The sequence below is a fragment of the Octodon degus genome, unplaced genomic scaffold (assembly GCF_000260255.1).
Source record: "Octodon degus isolate 3935 unplaced genomic scaffold, OctDeg1.0 scaffold00168, whole genome shotgun sequence".
NCBI lineage: Eukaryota > Metazoa > Chordata > Mammalia > Rodentia > Octodontidae > Octodon > Octodon degus.
The window spans coordinates 1,096,621-1,114,879 of record NW_004524744.1 but is presented as its reverse complement, the minus strand read 5'-3'; the positions used below and the strand labels follow the sequence as shown (position 1 = coordinate 1,114,879).

Genomic DNA, 18,259 nt, shown 5'->3' with positions numbered 1-18,259 from the left:
CTAAATTTATAGATAAGAAGATCACTGTGAGTACATTTTAAAGAGAAGTTTGGAGAAGTGAGGAAGCAAAGTGGAGCCCAGATGGAAAATCACAGCCAGAACCAGGGAAGACTGTGATGACTGGGGACTGGATGAAGGATGTGGAGAGGTCCACAGATCTCAGAGAGTGAAAGTGTTTTGGATGGCTTCTAGGAGTCAGACTTGGGGACAGGAGGCGCTATTCACAGAGTGCAAGTGACAAAGGGGGCCCAGGGGACTATGGGGAACAGAGCTAGGACGTGTGTGGTACAGGAAGCAGCTGACTTACAGGTCTGGAGCTCAGGAGAGAGTGCTAAAGGTCATCATCTACAAGTGGTTGACAAGACCAGAAATTGGTTGATCAACTCATGAAACACATGCAGGTGAAGTAGGCAAGAACCTAGGCAGCAAAACAACTCACAAAGGAGGTAAAACTTACCCGCCCTGATCAAGAACAAATCTTTCTATAGGGGATAGATAAGGAGTACAGCCACAAGAAGTCAAAGCAGGAAGAACTTCCAGAAGAGAAGTCTCTTCTGAAAAGTACTGCCTGCATTTAGAACTTGGACTTTGGGTGGCCTGTGCCACACATTTCTGGGGAGTCATGGAACAGAACAGAAGGGGAGGTTGTGACTCTAAACTGTTCCACTAACGGCCCCTGAAGGCCAACCAACAGGAAAGAGAATTAGAAGGATTATTTAGTAATAATAAATAATAAGTGAGGATTGTTTTGTCATTCTCACATTTAAAAAACTCAAAGCAAGCGTGGATCCTGGAATGCACTGTTTTAGAAGAAAAAATTGACTGCCTAGTAAAAGCACAGTTAGGTAAAAATGAGATATACATTCAAAACTGCCAAGGGGCAGAATGGCCTTAGCCAGAGCAGGCACAGGGTGACACAGGAGGGCACAGGGCCTGGGTCCACGCTGTGTGCGCTGGCTGGTTTCTGCGTGAGCGAACACAGAGAATCGATGTTTCAGCAACACAGAACTGCTGAGATTTATCGTGTCTGTTCCCTTAGTTCACCTACACCTTGTTAACCTTCTAAAAACTATTTTGAGAACTTGAGAGAAAAGATGCCAAGCAGTGGGGCCAGGTGCACCGTTCTGCATCTGGGAGCACTCAAGACCTTCCAGAAGCAAACCAGTAAGGTGAGGCAATTTCAGTAAATGGACCAAGAACGGCCTTAATGTCAGACAGAAATAATGCCACCCCTTAACTCAGGACTGCAACAAGCAACAAAGCATTCTAAGAAAAGCATTCTTCCCTTCCAGCCCCCATACAAACTCCTGAAGTTCCTAATTCTAGACATCATCTTAGCAGAGCTGAATAATCTGCAAGCTAAATGGAATTTCCCAGAGATGGAAAAACTACAGGAATGTAAAAAGTGAAAACACTACATACTTAAGCATAACAAGACACACCTAAAAGGATACTCAGAGGGTAATCTGTAAATTCAAATAGGACAATTGGTAAGTTGTCTGTTGTCATCACACTAATCTATACATTCAATATAAAAATCCATAAAATTCCCAGTTGAATTGTCTTAGGAATTTAATACATGCACTCCAATAAGCAGCTAAGTCAAATTTGAAGAGGAAAGCAAGAGTTTTTCTGATCAGATGTGAGATGTTCCAAGGCAGCAGAAATTAGTGAACAAAGGGGTGTAATAACAGTGTAGGAAAAGAAATTTAGATCGTGGAACAGCTCAAGAAGGCCAATGTGCATATGGAAATTTAATAGGTAACAAAGATCAACAGAAACAATTATATTGAATTACTAAATAATGTCAAGAAAACTAGATAACAAAATAGAGAAAAATTAAACAGGATTCCTTCTGAAGCCCATATACATAAAAGAACTCAGAACGATCAACAACCTAAGTTCAAACAAAACTACTGAAGTATAGAAGGAAACACAGAGCAAATGATTTGTGGACCTCAGTAGTAGATCTTTTTACAGACTCAAAGTAAAACTTTACAGCAAAAAATTATGAATTAAATATTTTTAACAGAGGATATCACATTCAAAGTTAGAAGACAAGAGGATAAGAACTATGCATATTTTAAACTGACAAGAGTTAATATCTATAGTATAGTATCAAAGCCAAAAGAATTCTGGGAAAAGCAAAGTAAAAGCAGTTCACAGAAGAAGAAACTCAAAGTCCTATAGGAGATAAGACAGGCTCAAATGTATTGATAATGAGAAATAAGCCAATTATCTTGAGATGTCCCTTTCTACCTACTGACCAAAAAAAAAAAAAAAAAAATGTCAAGGTTTGCTGACGTCAAATGGTGGCAAGGATACGAGGATGGGTGATGCCTCATCCTTAGCAGTGTGGACTGCACAGATCTCCTGGGAGGTGACCTGTACTATGTCATCAAGATGGCACGTGCAGAGCAAGAGACCCACAGTTCTGCAAGCTCATAAAAGGAAATTGTGTTCCCTGCGGCTCTATGGCGGTGGCACGACATGGGGCCAGGGGAGGGGGCCGTCTCTGGGACGTTGGCCAGGCAGCTGTGAGACCATCAGAAGATGTAACAACGGGGACAAATCTTAAAATCTACAGTGCTGGTGAATCGCCCAACATTGTATCTTTTAAGGAAAGTAAATATATATGCACTGAAGACAAAAATAAGCAGTTTAGATATGCTTAGAACAACAAAAAGAAGCAGAAGGATCTCTGGGTCAAGCACACACTGGACAAGTTGGCAATTTAGTGAGATCCAGTCCTAAAATTAAAATAATAATAATAATAAAAACTTTAAAAAGGGCCAGGAATGTAATTCAATGAGAAGGCCCTGTATTTAATCCTTAGTAGGTCAAAATACATAAGTAAATAAATTTTTTTTTTAAAATGCAAGTGGTTGCCTCAGCTAGGGAGGGAAGAGGGAAAAAGAAAAGAAAGACAAAAGAAAGAGGTAGAAGAACAGAGAAAAAAGCCCTCAGAACTTGATAGCTCAAGTCAGAAAAGCCCTAGATAACAGCATAAATTCTTGAAAGGGGGAGGCTTTCCTTTGACATGCCCCACCCTTCCTAGCCAGCATTTGCAAAATCCAAGATGTACTCCACGGGTGAACCTGACTGCACTAAGTTCCTTCGGGTAGGGCACACCACTGCTTCTAACAGGCTGTGCTGGATTTTTCTCAGTACTTACTTTGATATGCCTAAAGATATGGGCCGGTTGGTTATAAATTATTAAACCAGCACCAGCCATTCTTTATCCTGAATAGCACCAATCTGAATTGGAAATAAGCCACCATTATCAGTACCCCGAGCCTTAATTAACATTCTGATACCAATCAGTGACTTGGTTCACTGATGTTTCAGAAAATATTTACAGGGAACATTTCCTGAAGTCACTTAATATAAACTTTGAGAACTCTTTAAGATTTTACAGAAAGCCTATGCTGCAGTTGTTTTTAGCGAAAGGTGTGCTGGTCCATGTCAATGGTGTGGCAAAATCTTTCATGGTGCTAAGAATGCCAAGGTTTGGTAATTACTAGTTGATAAATTGATGAGTCGGCTGATTAACGTCAACCAAGGTCCATCCTCCTATCTAGAAGGTCCCTTCCTGACACTTCCCAACACGTATATAGATAACATTTCAGATATTACATTCTCTGAGCCTCCCTGTTCATTTTTCATCCTTTCAGGCTACAGAGAACTCTGTTTCCTCACTCAATCTCTGAGCACAAGAAGATTCACACCCTTGCGGCCCAAAGCTCACACCATGTCTCCTTTTAAACACCAGCAAAAGTTGCTTTCTCAGTCCAGAAAATAACAAGCAAGTCTCAGTAGCAGGTCAGGGTCACAGAGCCTCCTTTCTCAGTGACAATAACCAGCCTCCTGGGGACTTAAAGGGTAAATGCCTTTAGTCCTCTGGATTAGTGCAAAATTGACATCTGTCGACCTTTTGAGAATACATGTGGCTTAATTGAGCAGCAAAGTGGTGCTGGCAGAAAAAGATTAACACACTCAGGCTAATGGCAGCCGGGCCTTTCTTCCCTGTCTCCTCCAGAATCTTTACAAAGGCCACCTGTGACTCATCCATACTGAGGAAGATTCTTCACGCCAGCAAAGCTGATGGGTCTCCACACAGCTTTACACCAAGTAGCCGCCTCTCTCTTCCCTGAGACAAGTGGATTTGTCAAGGCCCAAAGAGACTCTCATTTGCACTGCTGCCCTGCTCAGTGAGCAAAATGAGAACAATACCTCAAGAAAGTTTTATGGGCTGCCTACAGTTGTTGATTTAGTGGACTCAGTTATGGAATAAAACAGTCACCACAGTACGGCGGTGGCGATAAACTCAACCTCAACCTTGCATTTGCCAGCAGGCTGCTACCAGCAGCAGCCGCAGCAGTGCTCCTGAGGCAGCCAGTCCACCTACATGCCAGTGTGAAGACGAGGAAGGGCCAGCAGAGAAGGGCAGTGGGGAGCAAAAGAGGGGGAAATGAGGCAAATCCGCACTGCAGTGAGCAGCAGTGCAACCCAGAGACCTCATGATCGAGAGCTAAAGGATCCAAGCTTGAACCCCACTGTGCTTCCTTTAGCTCCATGAGCTGAGGCAAGCTTCTCACCCTGCTGCTCCTCCTGTGGAACCTGGGAGTGAGAACAGCCACATCAGGAAGTTCTCTGAAGGACTGAACCCAGCACCACACAAACCCTTGTTCTGTGCCTGGCCGTATTCTGAGTGCTTTGCATGTTTTAAGTCAGTCCTCTCCCTCAGTCTTCTTACCTTATAGCAACTCTTTGGGATAAAACAAGTGACACCAATCTAGTATTTGATAGTTCTAGAAGTGGGAAGGTGTCAGCGGGGCCACAGCCCTCGTGGAAACTCCAGAGGAGATGCCTTCCACTTGCCTGTCCAGAGTCTTAAGGGTAGCAGCACTCCCGTCTCCCTGGCCTCTGGTCTAACCCTGCTGCCTCACTCACGTAAGAACCTGCATGATTACACAGGACTCACCCCCATAATCCAAGATAATCGCTCCATCCCAGGACCATGAATTCAGTCAGACCTGCAAATGTTTCTTGCCAATAGTGTACACAGTCTCTGAAGATTACAGCAGACACCTCTGGGATCATAATTCTGCCTACCACACGGCCACCCTTAGCTTCACTTTATGTAAAGAGAACAATGGGCAGAGAGAGTAAGGAACTCACCCACAGCCAGGCTTGTGCCTTACTGCCTTGTGCCTTGTGCCTTACTGCCCCCAAGGCTCGCTCGCTGTGCCTGCTCAAGGACTCACTATACTGCATTAGTTCTTATTGTTATGCTTATGGCTATTAACGGTAGAACAGAAGAAGGCTGCTTAACGTCAGGGCTCCCACACCACTATGGGTAGGGTCTACTCAAGGCTCAAGGCTGGCCCATTTCCATCCCAGTACTGTGTATTCAGAAGAAAGCCTAATTACACAAAGTGAAGCCTGAGCAGCAGCCCCATTCCCTTCCACAGAGCTGCAAGGCTGAGACCAGAGGCTTGGGCTTTTTCACCATCTCTATCTGCTGTGTGAAACCAGGATGGGGACCCACACCAACAGGCTGGCAGGACAAGGAACGGGGATCCCAGTGGTAGAATGTGTCTCCTAAACTATAGGCAAAGCCCATGTCCGCACCAACCCCATATCCACTGGGCGAGAGGACCATGGGTTATCAGTGCTCTGACTCAAATACGAGGGATGCTGGGTTATCCCACCCAGCACTTACCCATGCAGGTGCCCTGCTTGTCATAGAAGCCGTCACCACAGCTATTCTCACAGCTGCCATGTCTCAGCACTTGCAAGGGGTCTCTGCAGACCACGCAGTGCTTCTCGGTGGGGCCTGAGCAGCCTGCACAGGATGCATGACATGCTGCAAGCAAACAGAAAGCCAGTGAGTGATCCATTAGGACAGCTGCCCCCTGCGCTCTCCCACAAGCTGTTGAATTCACAGGGAAGATGCTGTAAATCAACATCCTAGGCTGCCCCACGGCTCTACCCCTGTGCAGCCTCAGGAGAAAAGCTAGGGGAGGGTTGGGGAGGGCAAAAGTATCTTGTGGGAGCCAGGAGTACAACTTCAACCAATTGTTGCCAAGACATTTGGAGCAAACATTTAGTGGCTTTGGAGGCATGGGAGTCACAGGTGGGGAAATGATAATTTTTCTAGAGAAAGATGGATTCTCTAATGAAATTAGATGGACCACTATCCCCTGCCAAAATGACGTGGGGAGAAGTAGCCGCTTCCCACCTGCACACCATCAGAGCCAGCTGAGGAGGATAGCAGTTGGCGAGCCAGCCCCTGGTTAGACCTTTCAAGGACATAATGTGACTCTCTCTTTCTATTCTCCCTCAAACTGATCTTGTGGCCACCCCCCTGCCCTCATGGCATCTGCCCTACAGGTGTGTCTTGAGGACTTGGAGCCTTCTCTGCCTTCAGTTTCTGTCTGCATGTTGCTCATAATCAGAATGGTTCCCTTAGATTCTAAAATTTTCTTCCCTCTAGCATTTGATTTTTATAATAATTTATGCTGCTATTCACCTTAGCACTTTTGCAAAGAGAGTCCTACTGTAAATAATTGACAGATTTGACAGCTATCTTTATAACTAATGCCACCTATGTTTTCACTAATACAGCTTAATTTTAAAAATATTTGCTTCACAGTAGAACACAACCTATTTTGCAAAGGAATTGATTCTGATCAAAACTGGTTAGGGGAATGAATGCTGCTTGCAAATGACTTCATAATCATACCTTTGCAATTTCATTAGGTACCCCTTGGAGGCAGAGGGAAGGATGCCTACCTTGCAAACGTCAAGACCCAGTCCTCTTCCCTAAATTCCAAATTGCCGAAGAGAGACTTAATTTCAGACAGTTTTTCTCCCAAGCAAATTTAAAGATAATTACAAATTGTTTTAAGTGCTAGCATTAAGAGTAACAGTGCTGGAGTGGTGGGACCCTCTTTAGATTCATCGAAAGGAAACGAGCCAGTCTGGGAAGCACTGGAGGGGAACGTACCAATGCTGCTGAGAAGGCAAGGGTGCCAGGCATGGGGGTACACTGAGTCAGGAGGATGACAAGTGTGAGGCCGTCCCAAGCCACTTAGCAAGACCAGGTCTCAAAATGAAATTCTGAAAAAAGGCTATAAATGTAGTTTCACATCAGAATGCTTGTCTAACATGCCCAAAGCCTGTGCTTCAGTGGCAAGTACTGTAGAAGAAAGGGAAAGGAAGAAGGAGTGGGAGAAGGAGGGAAGCACCATGGTGTTGACAGAGTGGAAGGCCACTTCGGGGGACTCACAGGGCACAGTGGCACGGTGTATGACTGGAGCTGCAGACAGAGGCCTTATTAAAACCGACTTGGAAGACCAAGGAACCGAATAAGGGTTTCTATCCTAAATGCAGTGTGAAGTCATGAATGGGTTCAAGCAACATCCACATGAGCTCTGATTTGGACTTTCAAAACTCCCTGGTGGCCACAGAAAGAGGGTGTAAGGCGTGTGTGGAAGCAGGGACTGCTTCAGAGCCTCCTGTGTGGCCCTAGGGAGTGACAATGAAGGCTTGGACTATGGGGCAGGAAGGGGAGGGGGACGGCAGTTTCCTTACTTAATACCTTGTCCTTTCCAGAGGTCATCGGCTTCCTGCAGGCACAGCCCAATTTTACTTTGTTATCTCAGTGCCCAGAGCACTGCTTGGTGCTTTAAACAAATTCTTATGTGACTTCCTTTATACCGAACTCCTTATTCACATTTTATAAAGGTTATATGAGAATACTAGTCATGCTTAGGACTAGTGTAAAATGCTACACTAGTCATGCTACATTTTAACTAAAGAAATGGAAGCAAGGATTGCAGCATCAAACCAACACGTAACACACACATACACACACAAATGTCATTTGTTTACTCCACTACCTTTCATTCCTGTAGTCATCCAATGAAGTGTCAGTCACTGTTCAGGCCTTTGGAGCAGATCCAAAGCCACTACCTAACCAACAATACCCCAACCCCAACCTCCTCTAGACAAAAGAACATCAGGCAGATCGACCAACCAGCAGATGGACTGTACCAGGAGCTATGCCAGCCACAGGTGAGCCATGAGCCAAGGCCTCTTACAGGGAACGGGCGAACTGCGCTGGGGAGCAAGTGCCCAAGGGCATAATGAACGAATGAGAAGCCAGAAAGACAGCACAGGTCAGACGACCAATATCAAGTAAGGACTATGGAGCATGGCCCGTGGAAGAGTTTTAATCAGGGCAGGAGAATAATTGGATTTGCTCTTTCAAGTTCATTCTGGCCATAGGAAAGGCAAGGGTAATTAGCTCAAGACATCTTCAGAGAGAAAATCAACTTTGTTCAGGGAGTACAGAGATCAGAAATGAAAACTCAGCTCCCTGGTTCTCTTCAGTGGCTGACTTCATGGTTGTGCAGACACCTAGCTACACTGGTTGTTAAAATAGGAAAATCTCTCCCAACTGGTCTGACCCTAGCAGCCTTATCTGATCCTCTGCCTCCAGAGGGACCTGGGCCATGCCATGCTGCAGCAAGCAAAGGGCGCAAAGGGCCTTCCTCAGGAGAGAGTGTATCCTGTCCAGCCTTGATTCATTCTTGTTAAATGTTTTTAATATCACCCTTGGCATCATGGATCAGGTTGGGCACCCCCATGCCTCACAGGGAAACTTTCCAGCCCCATCTTCCGCTTCCTCCCCACATGAAGCAGGGTCTCTAAGATGTCATGTGGCTGCCCTTGGGACATGTAGGACTAGCCCACCCAACCTTGACCTCTGAGGCCTCCTCCCACAGCCTGTACAATCCTACTGACATTTCAGAGGCCTCCTAAGTTGTAGCTGCCTCTGAGGACCTTTGCTAACCCTGTCTAAACAAAGTTCCTGATTCCTTTCTCTAGGTCCCTGCAATATGGTATTTATTCCATTGCACTAACTACTCTATTCCAAATCAATCTCCTTGAGTGAAATGAAGTAGCTTTCCAAATTGGGTGTGGGGGATATGATGCTTCAGTCATAGGAAGACCTCAATGCCCACCTTGGTGAGTACTTGCTAAATGTATTCTAAATGAAGGCATTCATTGGCCATGGGAAATCTGTCCTGTCAGTTACCTTCTGCTTGGAAACAACTAAGCACAAAGTCACTGTCTTTATACAACTTGAGATCCATAACCTTGAGGCTATAAAATGCATTTGAGAAGGCTGACAGCCAGGTGTGCTTCTGACAAGGAAACTCAGGCTGCATCCACAGAGCACCCCACAGGATACAGGTCCTGCCTGTGCCTTCTGTGCTCTCCATGCTGGACAAGAGATGTGTTCTGTGGCAGGCACAATGGCATCGGGGATTCGGTCTTCAACACACACCAAGACGTGCTGTCACTTCACAGGACAGCACACCCTGCTGTGTTTTGCAATTAATTTCTAACTGCTACCCCGGAACGTATGCTCTGAAGATTATCTCCTCTTGCAGGCTCATGTTACGTGCGGCTTTTATTCCTTTCTGGTTACTCTGAAAAGTAAAAGGTCACTCTCTGACTTTTCTCTCTGATTTCTTTTAGTGATACATTTCAGATCACTTGGGGTTTGAATAGCAGATTGTGAAAATTGTGGCCATAAATTTTTTAAAGGGTGAGTAAGGAAAAACCACCTTCTTATCGTGCAGGCAGTAGATCGTTCATTTGGGCAGGCCCCTGACTCTTCTAGAGTGTCTCAAGACATGTGTTGACTTGCCAGGCAATTCATTTCAAAAATGAACAGGAAGCAATTATTTCTCTTTTGTCAACTCTGCACTAAAGCCCTGCTTGAAAAATAAGAAACTTCTTTTGCACTTGATAATGGAGAAATAGGTTATTTTTTTTTTAAACCTGTGGTTCTTTAGGCATAAAATGCACCCCTCTTTCAGGGAAGCCTTAAAAGCTTATATATAATTTCTTATTTTGCAGACATTTTCTGGGTCTGGTGAGTGATTGGATACTGACATGCACACTGTTTGCACAGAAAGGAGAAAGGGCCTCATGGCGACATGTGTCAGAGCGTTCGCATACCCCACCTGTAGGTCCTCTTGGATTCCCAGTGAGCCTGTGGTTCCAATTTCCAAGATGCCACAACTGAGGAATCTGGGTCTCAAAACCACACAGCTACCACCAAAACTTCTGGCCTCAGCAGAGCCTCACACCCAAGCCAAATACCCAAGCCAAACTTGTACATTCTTATTCATTCCATGACAACTACACTGTCACATTCATTTCAAAAAAGGCTAGGAAGGATCACCAAGGTTTACAAATTACCAGGTGATAGGTAGTTTCAATAAAGAGCTCTCGATGGGTGAAGGCTGTTTCTACATTAAACTTACTGTTGCTTGCTTTTCAGCCTGTAGCCTGATAATGACATTTGTTGCACCTAATTTATGAGGACCAGAGAAGCTGACACATTTGCAATGACAGAAAGAGTAGCATGATGGCTTACGAAAGACTTTGCAAATCTTGTCCCAACGTGTCAAAAGCAAAGCAGTTTAGAGAGAAAATTAGAGTACAACTCAAGGTAGAAGGTAGGAAACACTTTGGGAAGGTAAGCAATGGAGACCTCAGGAAATTGTCCAGCAGCTATACAATGGGAATAGGACTTTCCCAGAGGCCTGATAAGCTCTTCGCTGCAATCTTTATGAGACAGCAAAAGCCCTCTGGATAGTGGCTGGAGGCTGGGTATGACCGCCTGTAATTCCAGCTGCTTGGAAGACTGAAGCTGGAGGCGCTTAAGTTTAAGGTCAACCTGGGCAACTTAGACAGACCCTGCTTCTCCTCTAAAGGCGAAAAAGAGGCCTGGGGACTGTAGCTCACTGGCAGTTTGCCTAGCATAGGTAAGGCAGTGAGTTCAATCCCTAGCAGACTATCGACAACAAAATGATTGAAAAATAGATAGCTTGGTGAGGCTCTGAGGTCAGGAAGAACGTTCCCTAATCTCTCATTCCTTTATTGACCCTCCAAACCCTACAATCCACAACCCCACAGAAGGCTAAGGCTGGTTGCCTAAAAGGATCAAATGCCACATAAATTTAAAGGAAGTTCAGTAGGTAGCTAAACAATCACCATTTTGATCCTTTTACTCCAGTAATATGTATGAATATTTACATGTATACAAAAGACTGAAAGCACACACACACACACACACACACACACACACACACACACAAATCAAATATGAGATTAGGGCATTGCGACACTGGCAGGGGAAGGGGGTATGACCTGTTAACTACAAGATCCTGGAAAACACGTAGTGAACAGTTCCCAAAACCCTTGCACGTGGACTTTTGGGAGAACTTGAGCAAGTTTTCAATAGGATGCCCTAGACCTGACTTCAACCTGAGGCCTGGGATCCCAGCACCACCTTACAGGACCCTTTTGTAGAAGTCCTCCTGGGTGTCCCCAAGATTTGAAAGACATAAAAGGCCACAGATGCAAGAAGAGCCTACTGTTGGGGCTCACCTCACAGCCCAAGCTCCCTCTGCAGACCCACTGTCTTCCTCCACTTCACTTCTGCTTTTCAAATAAACTTTGCCACTGCCTTTTGCACCTTTCTTTCAGTTTTTTGTTCCACATGACAATAACCTGGAATTCAACTCCAGCAGAAGAGGTGAGTACCCCAGAACCTAGTGGCGTGTCATTAGTGAGCCACCTTTAGAAGGAGCTGTCCAATAATAACAACACATGAAATGTGCAGGAATAATTACTAAGCTGGGAGCAAGGGAGAAGGAAACTGGGAATGGGATGTAAAAACAAATAGAACAGACAGATGGATAGACAGACAGACAGATAGACAGACAGACAGACAGACAGACAGACAGACAGACAGACAGACAGACAGATGAGCCAGAGAACAGCCAGGAACTGACATTTGATAGACTCAACTTGTTTTGTATGAGTCCCAAAATAAAGAAAACATTAAATGAGATTGCTTTTGCAGGAACCACACTGACATGCTTTTTAAAAAACATCATGCTTAGTGCTGGAAAGTGTGGTACCAAGTGGGCATTCGCATATATTTCTGGGAAGAGTGCAAATAAATATTGTTTAAAAAGAAGAGGAATGTGCTTGAATATATCAAAAACCTTAAAAATGTACAAATGTACACTTGGACCCAACAATCACATGTCCAACTTTCATAGGAAGATTTTCTATATAAAAATGTTTACTCCATGGTGATTTCAGATAATGGTTGATTAGGAACAAGTATCAAACAACCAAAGATGGGCTAAGTGATGAGTGCACGGCCAGAGATGAAATCGTGCAACAGCTTTAGCACCAGACGCCGGATGGAGATTAGCACCAACAGGGGAAAGTAGAAACGAAATTCTAGGAGGAGTGTGACTTTATTTTGAAAAAACAAATGTGTGCATTGGTACAGACAAATATGCAAGGACATATTCATAAATCAGAAACACAGACACCAAAATGCTAGTAGAAGTGATTTGCGGGCGTAAAGTTGGGATTTTAGCTGACTGCTTTTTCTTTTTAGTAATTTATCTTTATGTCTTTATGGCCTTTATTCAGGTCTGTTTATAAACTTACTTTTTAAAATTTTAATTTTTGGCTTGTGTAACTTTGCAGAACACAATGATTATATTCATCGCGGGGAGCTGTCATATATCGACAACATATCCTAATTCTTTTCATGTCCCCTTCCTTTCCTCTCCCTTCTGCTTCACCTTATATTTTATTGCCTTTATCAAATTAAGTTTTACAACAAAGATGAACTCATTTGGTATTTAGGGGAAAATTACCAACAGAGGAGAAACACCACTTCTGCTCCCTAAGGCACATGCTCGGTACACCGCTAGTTAATCTACTAACCACACTTGTGATACAGCTGAATGATTTATTGGTACTGGGTAACATATTTGAATTTTTTGCGGTCTTCTTTAGACATAGAGCTTGAACCAAAGGAATGATTTCCCGGTTGGAGGTGTTGGCAGGCCTACATGGAAGGAGACTTAACATGTAAGCTGGCATTTTATTAGATCATAAGTCAGAGAATAAAGGCAACACATGGCTTGCCAGGGACATTCTCAGTTACCCCTCCCACCCCGCACCCTCCTACCTGAGCTCCTCACCCCACAGGTGTGCGCTCCACTGGTCTGCAAGTGCAGTGACCTGAGCCTCGCTTCTCAGCTTCCCTTCATCCGTGGTGACCACGCGACCCACAGCTGCTGCGCCTCCCTGGGTCACCTCCTCACCCCACAACACAGCCTGTTCATCAGATCATTAAATGGCTATTGACTTCTCTAGCTCTGTCAGTTTGTCTATAGAAACTAGAGCCAAAGGAAAGATCAGCAGCCAGAGTACCCCTTTAATTTGCCACGCTCAGGCTTCCCACCTGCTGGGCATAGGCTGAGATGGCAGAGGCGATAATGGGCTGGGAGGGGTGGGAAGAACAGGAAGTGGTACAGGGCAGAAGGGAGGAACAAAGAGACAGAAGAGAGGCCATGCAGTCTAGCTGAAATGACTGAGGACACACACAACTGGGCAGAAAACTAGAAGACATTCACTAATTCATGATCCACTGCTGAAATATTTTGAGGGCTCAGATTTGTCAGGAAGGATGGGATCTGCTTGGAAGACTATGTACCCCTGTACCTGTGGCAGGCCTTTTCCCTGAGTGTGTGGTTCATTTATTTATTTTTTTAGTATATTTGGTTGTTGCAGGGTCTTACTACACAGCTCAGACTCATGCTGATCCTCCTGTTTTCAGCATCCCCAGTGCTGGAATTGCAGGCATGCACCACTACACACAGACTCTAGCCAGCTCAGCCCATCCTGGGCGCAGGGCTAGTGCGGCATGTGGTGCAAGTGAGGGAACCGCAGGCCCTATGCTTGCCTAAGGTTGCCTAAGCAGGTGTTTTAGTCCACTGAGCTATCTCGCTGGCCCATGTGATTTTTTTATTCTCTCTGCTCTTTGGGATGGACAATGACTCTAAGAGTGGCACAGGCCAAAGCCTGATGCTGCCCGTTTCCTACTAAGGCAAAGGGCCCAGGCAAAATGGCACCAGCTGTTTTTTCTTCCATCTCTCTTTTTATCTTGTGCATAAATATCTAAAAAGAAAGTGGGTTTGGAATACCTTTGTTGGCTGCTGCACTGGGCCGAGTTCTGTTGACATACTTCTCAGAAAGGCGGTCTTGTGGTTCTTCCCTTGCCTCGCTAAACACTCCCTGGACATCACTAGAATCCCAGGGATACTTTAACAAGAGTTTTTCTTCCAGATTCATCAAGCACTCAATTATGAAAGGGAAAAAAAGAGAGGAAAAGGGGTGCAGTGGGGAAAACAAGGGTGCTCTAATTTTCCCAAGCCACACCTAGGTGGGAACTGCTGAAGAAGAGTAAACACCAGAAGTTACACAGAGGACAGGTCACCTATAAGATCCCTGCTCTCCTGTCCTTCTCCATACAGTGTCTATCACAATTTATACAACGAAGACATGAGAAACACAGAGCAAAAATTAAGAGCAAAATAAAGGACAGATAATAGGAAGCAGGGAGATATAGGGTTTTCCAAGGAGAAAAAGATCAAGAGACGGAGGGAGAGAGAAAAGATTGAAAAAAGATTTGGGATGTAATGTCATGTGCCAATTTCACACAGGAATGTAAACATTATGTACCAGAAAAATATACTAATACACTACAAAAAATGGTACATGATTCCAGGATGCCTTATATGTGCTCAGCACTGTGTGTAATTCAAGTGTGACATGCCTCAATAACCAGCCACTCACCATTTCCCTTTTAAAACTCTTCTGTGTAGCTGAATGTAAAAACTCAGCTAATGATAACTATCTGAAATTATCTTGTTTCCTTCCTTTGACATTCTCCTCCTGTTATAGAAGGAAGTTCCTTAGCACAGGGAAGAAATGGGGTTTACTCCATCCGGGTACCTGGACAGAACCTGCTGCATGAAGAGGCTGGACAAGTATTTCTTGCCTGGATGGAAAGGAGGGCTAATAAAGATCACCTGCAGCAGCAAGTCCCCTTTCACACTACAGGCAGCAGCTTGGTGAGAGACCACAGTGCTGGGGGAGGATGCCAGAGAAGGTCTGTACAGCGCATAGGATCTAAAAAGCACAAGTGAAGACTGAACAGCAGGAAAGTGCTGAGCCCCCAAAGAGAACATGCAGTCTGGCAATGAAGGGGGGAGCAACGCCTGATTCTGGGCCATGCTGTGCAAGCCACAAGGGTACCAGCCTGCTTAGCCAAGTAAGGGTGGGTCTGGCCTGCCCAGGGCTTCACTCTGGAATTCCACCAGTCCCTGTGCTTTGAAGCCTAGGCAGGGCGCGGCCAGGTTTGCCAAGTCACGTTCTGAGTCGCAGCACCACAACCCATAAAGTGTTCAGTGCTTTGGCCTGAACCAGTGCTTCGTCTCCTCAGACGATCAGCTCACTGGCTGCTTGAGCCAACCCTGATTCCTCTGGGGAAACCATGGCTTTTAAACTTCAACCAAGTCACCATCTTACCAGTAAACCTCACCATATTTTTTGCAGTAAACTATTCCTCTAAATACACCCTACTACTATTTAAAGCCCAAATATTTATAGAATCTTGTTTAAACCGAACACACAACAAAAAGGATTTTAATTTGACATAAGGAATATAAGAAACTATTCTTTATATTATATTGACTTCTCCATAATATATTTTATTCTACTTTAAATCAGATATTAACAGTTTACAACTCTGTTTAAAGTAGATAAAGTATATAACTCAACTTAAAGTAGATAATACTGTATTATCCTAATGTTATTGTTGGGAAATTGAGGTCCAGAGAGACCAAATGACTACATTTAGTAGAAGCTATACAGCAATGAGTGGCAGAATGGAAACTCAAAATAATCCCATCCCAGGGAGACTGGGCTATAGCTCAGTGGCAAAATACAAGGTCCTGAGTTCGATTCCTGGTACCCTTCCCCCCAAATAATAATAATCCCACTCCAGGCAGCCTTGGAAAACACCCAATTGCTTGGATATTTAGGTCTCAGTATCTAAAACCACAAAGCACTATCATGAAACAAGCTCCGAAGGTGTTTTCTGTGTCTATTTTATTTTTCTTGTTGGTGTTTCTTATATTTCTGTAAACATCAGCTAACCTGCCTTGATGTAAGCTTATTAAACACAGAGTCTTATTTTATTTATATCCTCAGGACCTTACAGCAGTGGTCACAAGAGAATGAACAGAGGATAGGTAGAAAAGGAATCATGAAGAGGAACAATGCATAGCAGAAATCCAAGGCTCTCAGTGGACAGTAGAAGGGTATGAGGTACCAGGTAGGATATCCTGAATGAGGTAAGTGAACTCATCTTTGTGGCAGCGCTGTGCGGCAGATCCTGCTGCCTCTGTTTACCCACATGCAGCTCAAGCATGGAGTCAAAGAACAGCTGGGTGCCAGAGTCAATATTAGAATCTAGGTGATTGAGCTCAAGAGCCTAAACTCTTCCCCACTGCTGCATGCTCCAAGCTGCCGCCTACAGAATGCAGGCAGGATCAGCCCCAAGGTCACAAGTCCCCATCCTTGGAGCCTTCAGGAATCATTTGTTACAGTCAAACACTGATATACACATAAAAGTGCACTACAACAGGCTGGGAAGATAGCTCGGTGGTCTAAGTGCCTGCCTAACAAGTGCAAGGACCTGGGTTCAACCCCCAGTACCACATGTCATGCCTCCGTGCTGGCCCCCGAAACCAGGTGCGGTGATGCACACCTGTAATGCCAGCAATGCGGAGGCTGAGACAGGAGGATCACTATGAGTCTGAGCTGTGTAGCAAGACCCTGTACCAAATAAATAATTAAATAAAACATTAAAACATTTTTTTAAAAAGTGGGCAATAGGGCCACGGAGATGGCTCAGTGGAATAAGTGCTTCCCTGGCAAGCGCAAGGGTCTGAGTTCAATCCCCGGTTCCGGAAAAAAAAGTGGGCAATAATCTACTCTTTTTCTATTCAAATTCTACAGTCTTATGAACTACTCTTTAATAAATTTTCCTTAAGACATGCTATTGTTGTTGGCTTTTATATTTATAGTTGATGAGCACGATTCAGTGGTTTTGCCAGAGGTTGATTGAAAGAATATTCTCAGGTCCTGTACATTCCAGTCTAGATCTAGATTTAGCTTTGATCAAAGATTCTAAGATAAGGCAATGAAACCACTCCTCTGGGAGGAAGGATGGGATAAATTCAAGAACCATGCAGGGAGAGTGCAGGTCATGTAGTGTGGTGGAGTACCAAGAAGAATTTGTACATGAACAGAACCTGCCATCAGAGGTCTGGTGATTGAAAGATTAACAGGACAAGTAGCAGAAACGAAAGTAGAAACTAAGTTCTAGGAATCCTCATGAGTAGGATGGAGTAGGCAAGAGCAGATGTGAAACCAGATCTAGATGGTGGCAGAGAAAGCCTGGCCAGGCAGGCAGAAACCCAAGTGCTCAGACTAAAATGCAAGGTCTGGGTACTGCCACGGAGACTACTGTTTGGTCCTCCCTGCTGCAGAGAAGAGGTGACCTACACCCTGTGTGTTTCAATGTAGCTTGATTAAAAGAGTGAGCAGTGGTGACCCTTAATGTAAAGGGATCAAATCTTTGTGCTCCCAAATTGGAAAAGACAAGGGAAATGAAACAGGCCAGTTTGAGGTGTCCAAGGTGGTCTATAGCTCATCACTAGAGCTAGTTGAACACAGTCCAAGATATAACAATAGTGTGGATACACACACATTTAGGTGCATGGGGGTGTGCACACCACCAAGCTCCAGGGGAAAGGGAACCTGGAAAGGGCTCCCGAGGGTGGTGTGCCTCAAGGGCAGGGCTCAGAGTGCTCTTTTACCCCTTGGTTTACCTGCTCATTCACTGTTGCTGAAGAGCCATGTTTATGTGCTACGTGGTTCTGTCCCATATTTTTACTTGGCTCTGTATTTAGCATAGGGAGCATGAATATTAATCAGGTGATTTCTGCTAATTAGTTTCCTCAGAACAGTGTGTACTTAGGGTTTTGATGGGTCAATAAAGTAGAGAATTACACCAGTCATAGCATAAGTAGTCCTGCCAAAAGAAATTAATCCTGAAAAACCTGTTGCTATAATAAAATAGCCAGATTCTTCTTTGAAAAGTTTAGAACGTATTGGACCAGCACCCAAAGACATAGGTCAGTGGCAAAAAGTCAACAAAAATGGCACAAGCAGAAATGCTACAGAAAGAAACAAAGTTGGGAAAACATATTTGCAAAAGTGAATC

The 18,259-nt window shown here is 44.4% G+C and overlaps 1 protein-coding gene across 1 annotated transcript in view; it reads right to left on the bottom strand.

Annotated features, from left to right (window-relative positions):
* Fras1 (Fraser extracellular matrix complex subunit 1) overlaps window positions 1-18,259 on the bottom strand; it is a 471,233-nt gene that overhangs the window by 221,523 nt on the left and 231,451 nt on the right. The window contains exon 9 of the mRNA XM_023703303.1: window positions 5,726-5,869. Within this exon, the coding sequence (XP_023559071.1) occupies window positions 5,726-5,869 (144 nt within the window). The remainder of the gene's footprint in view (window positions 1-5,725; window positions 5,870-18,259) is intronic.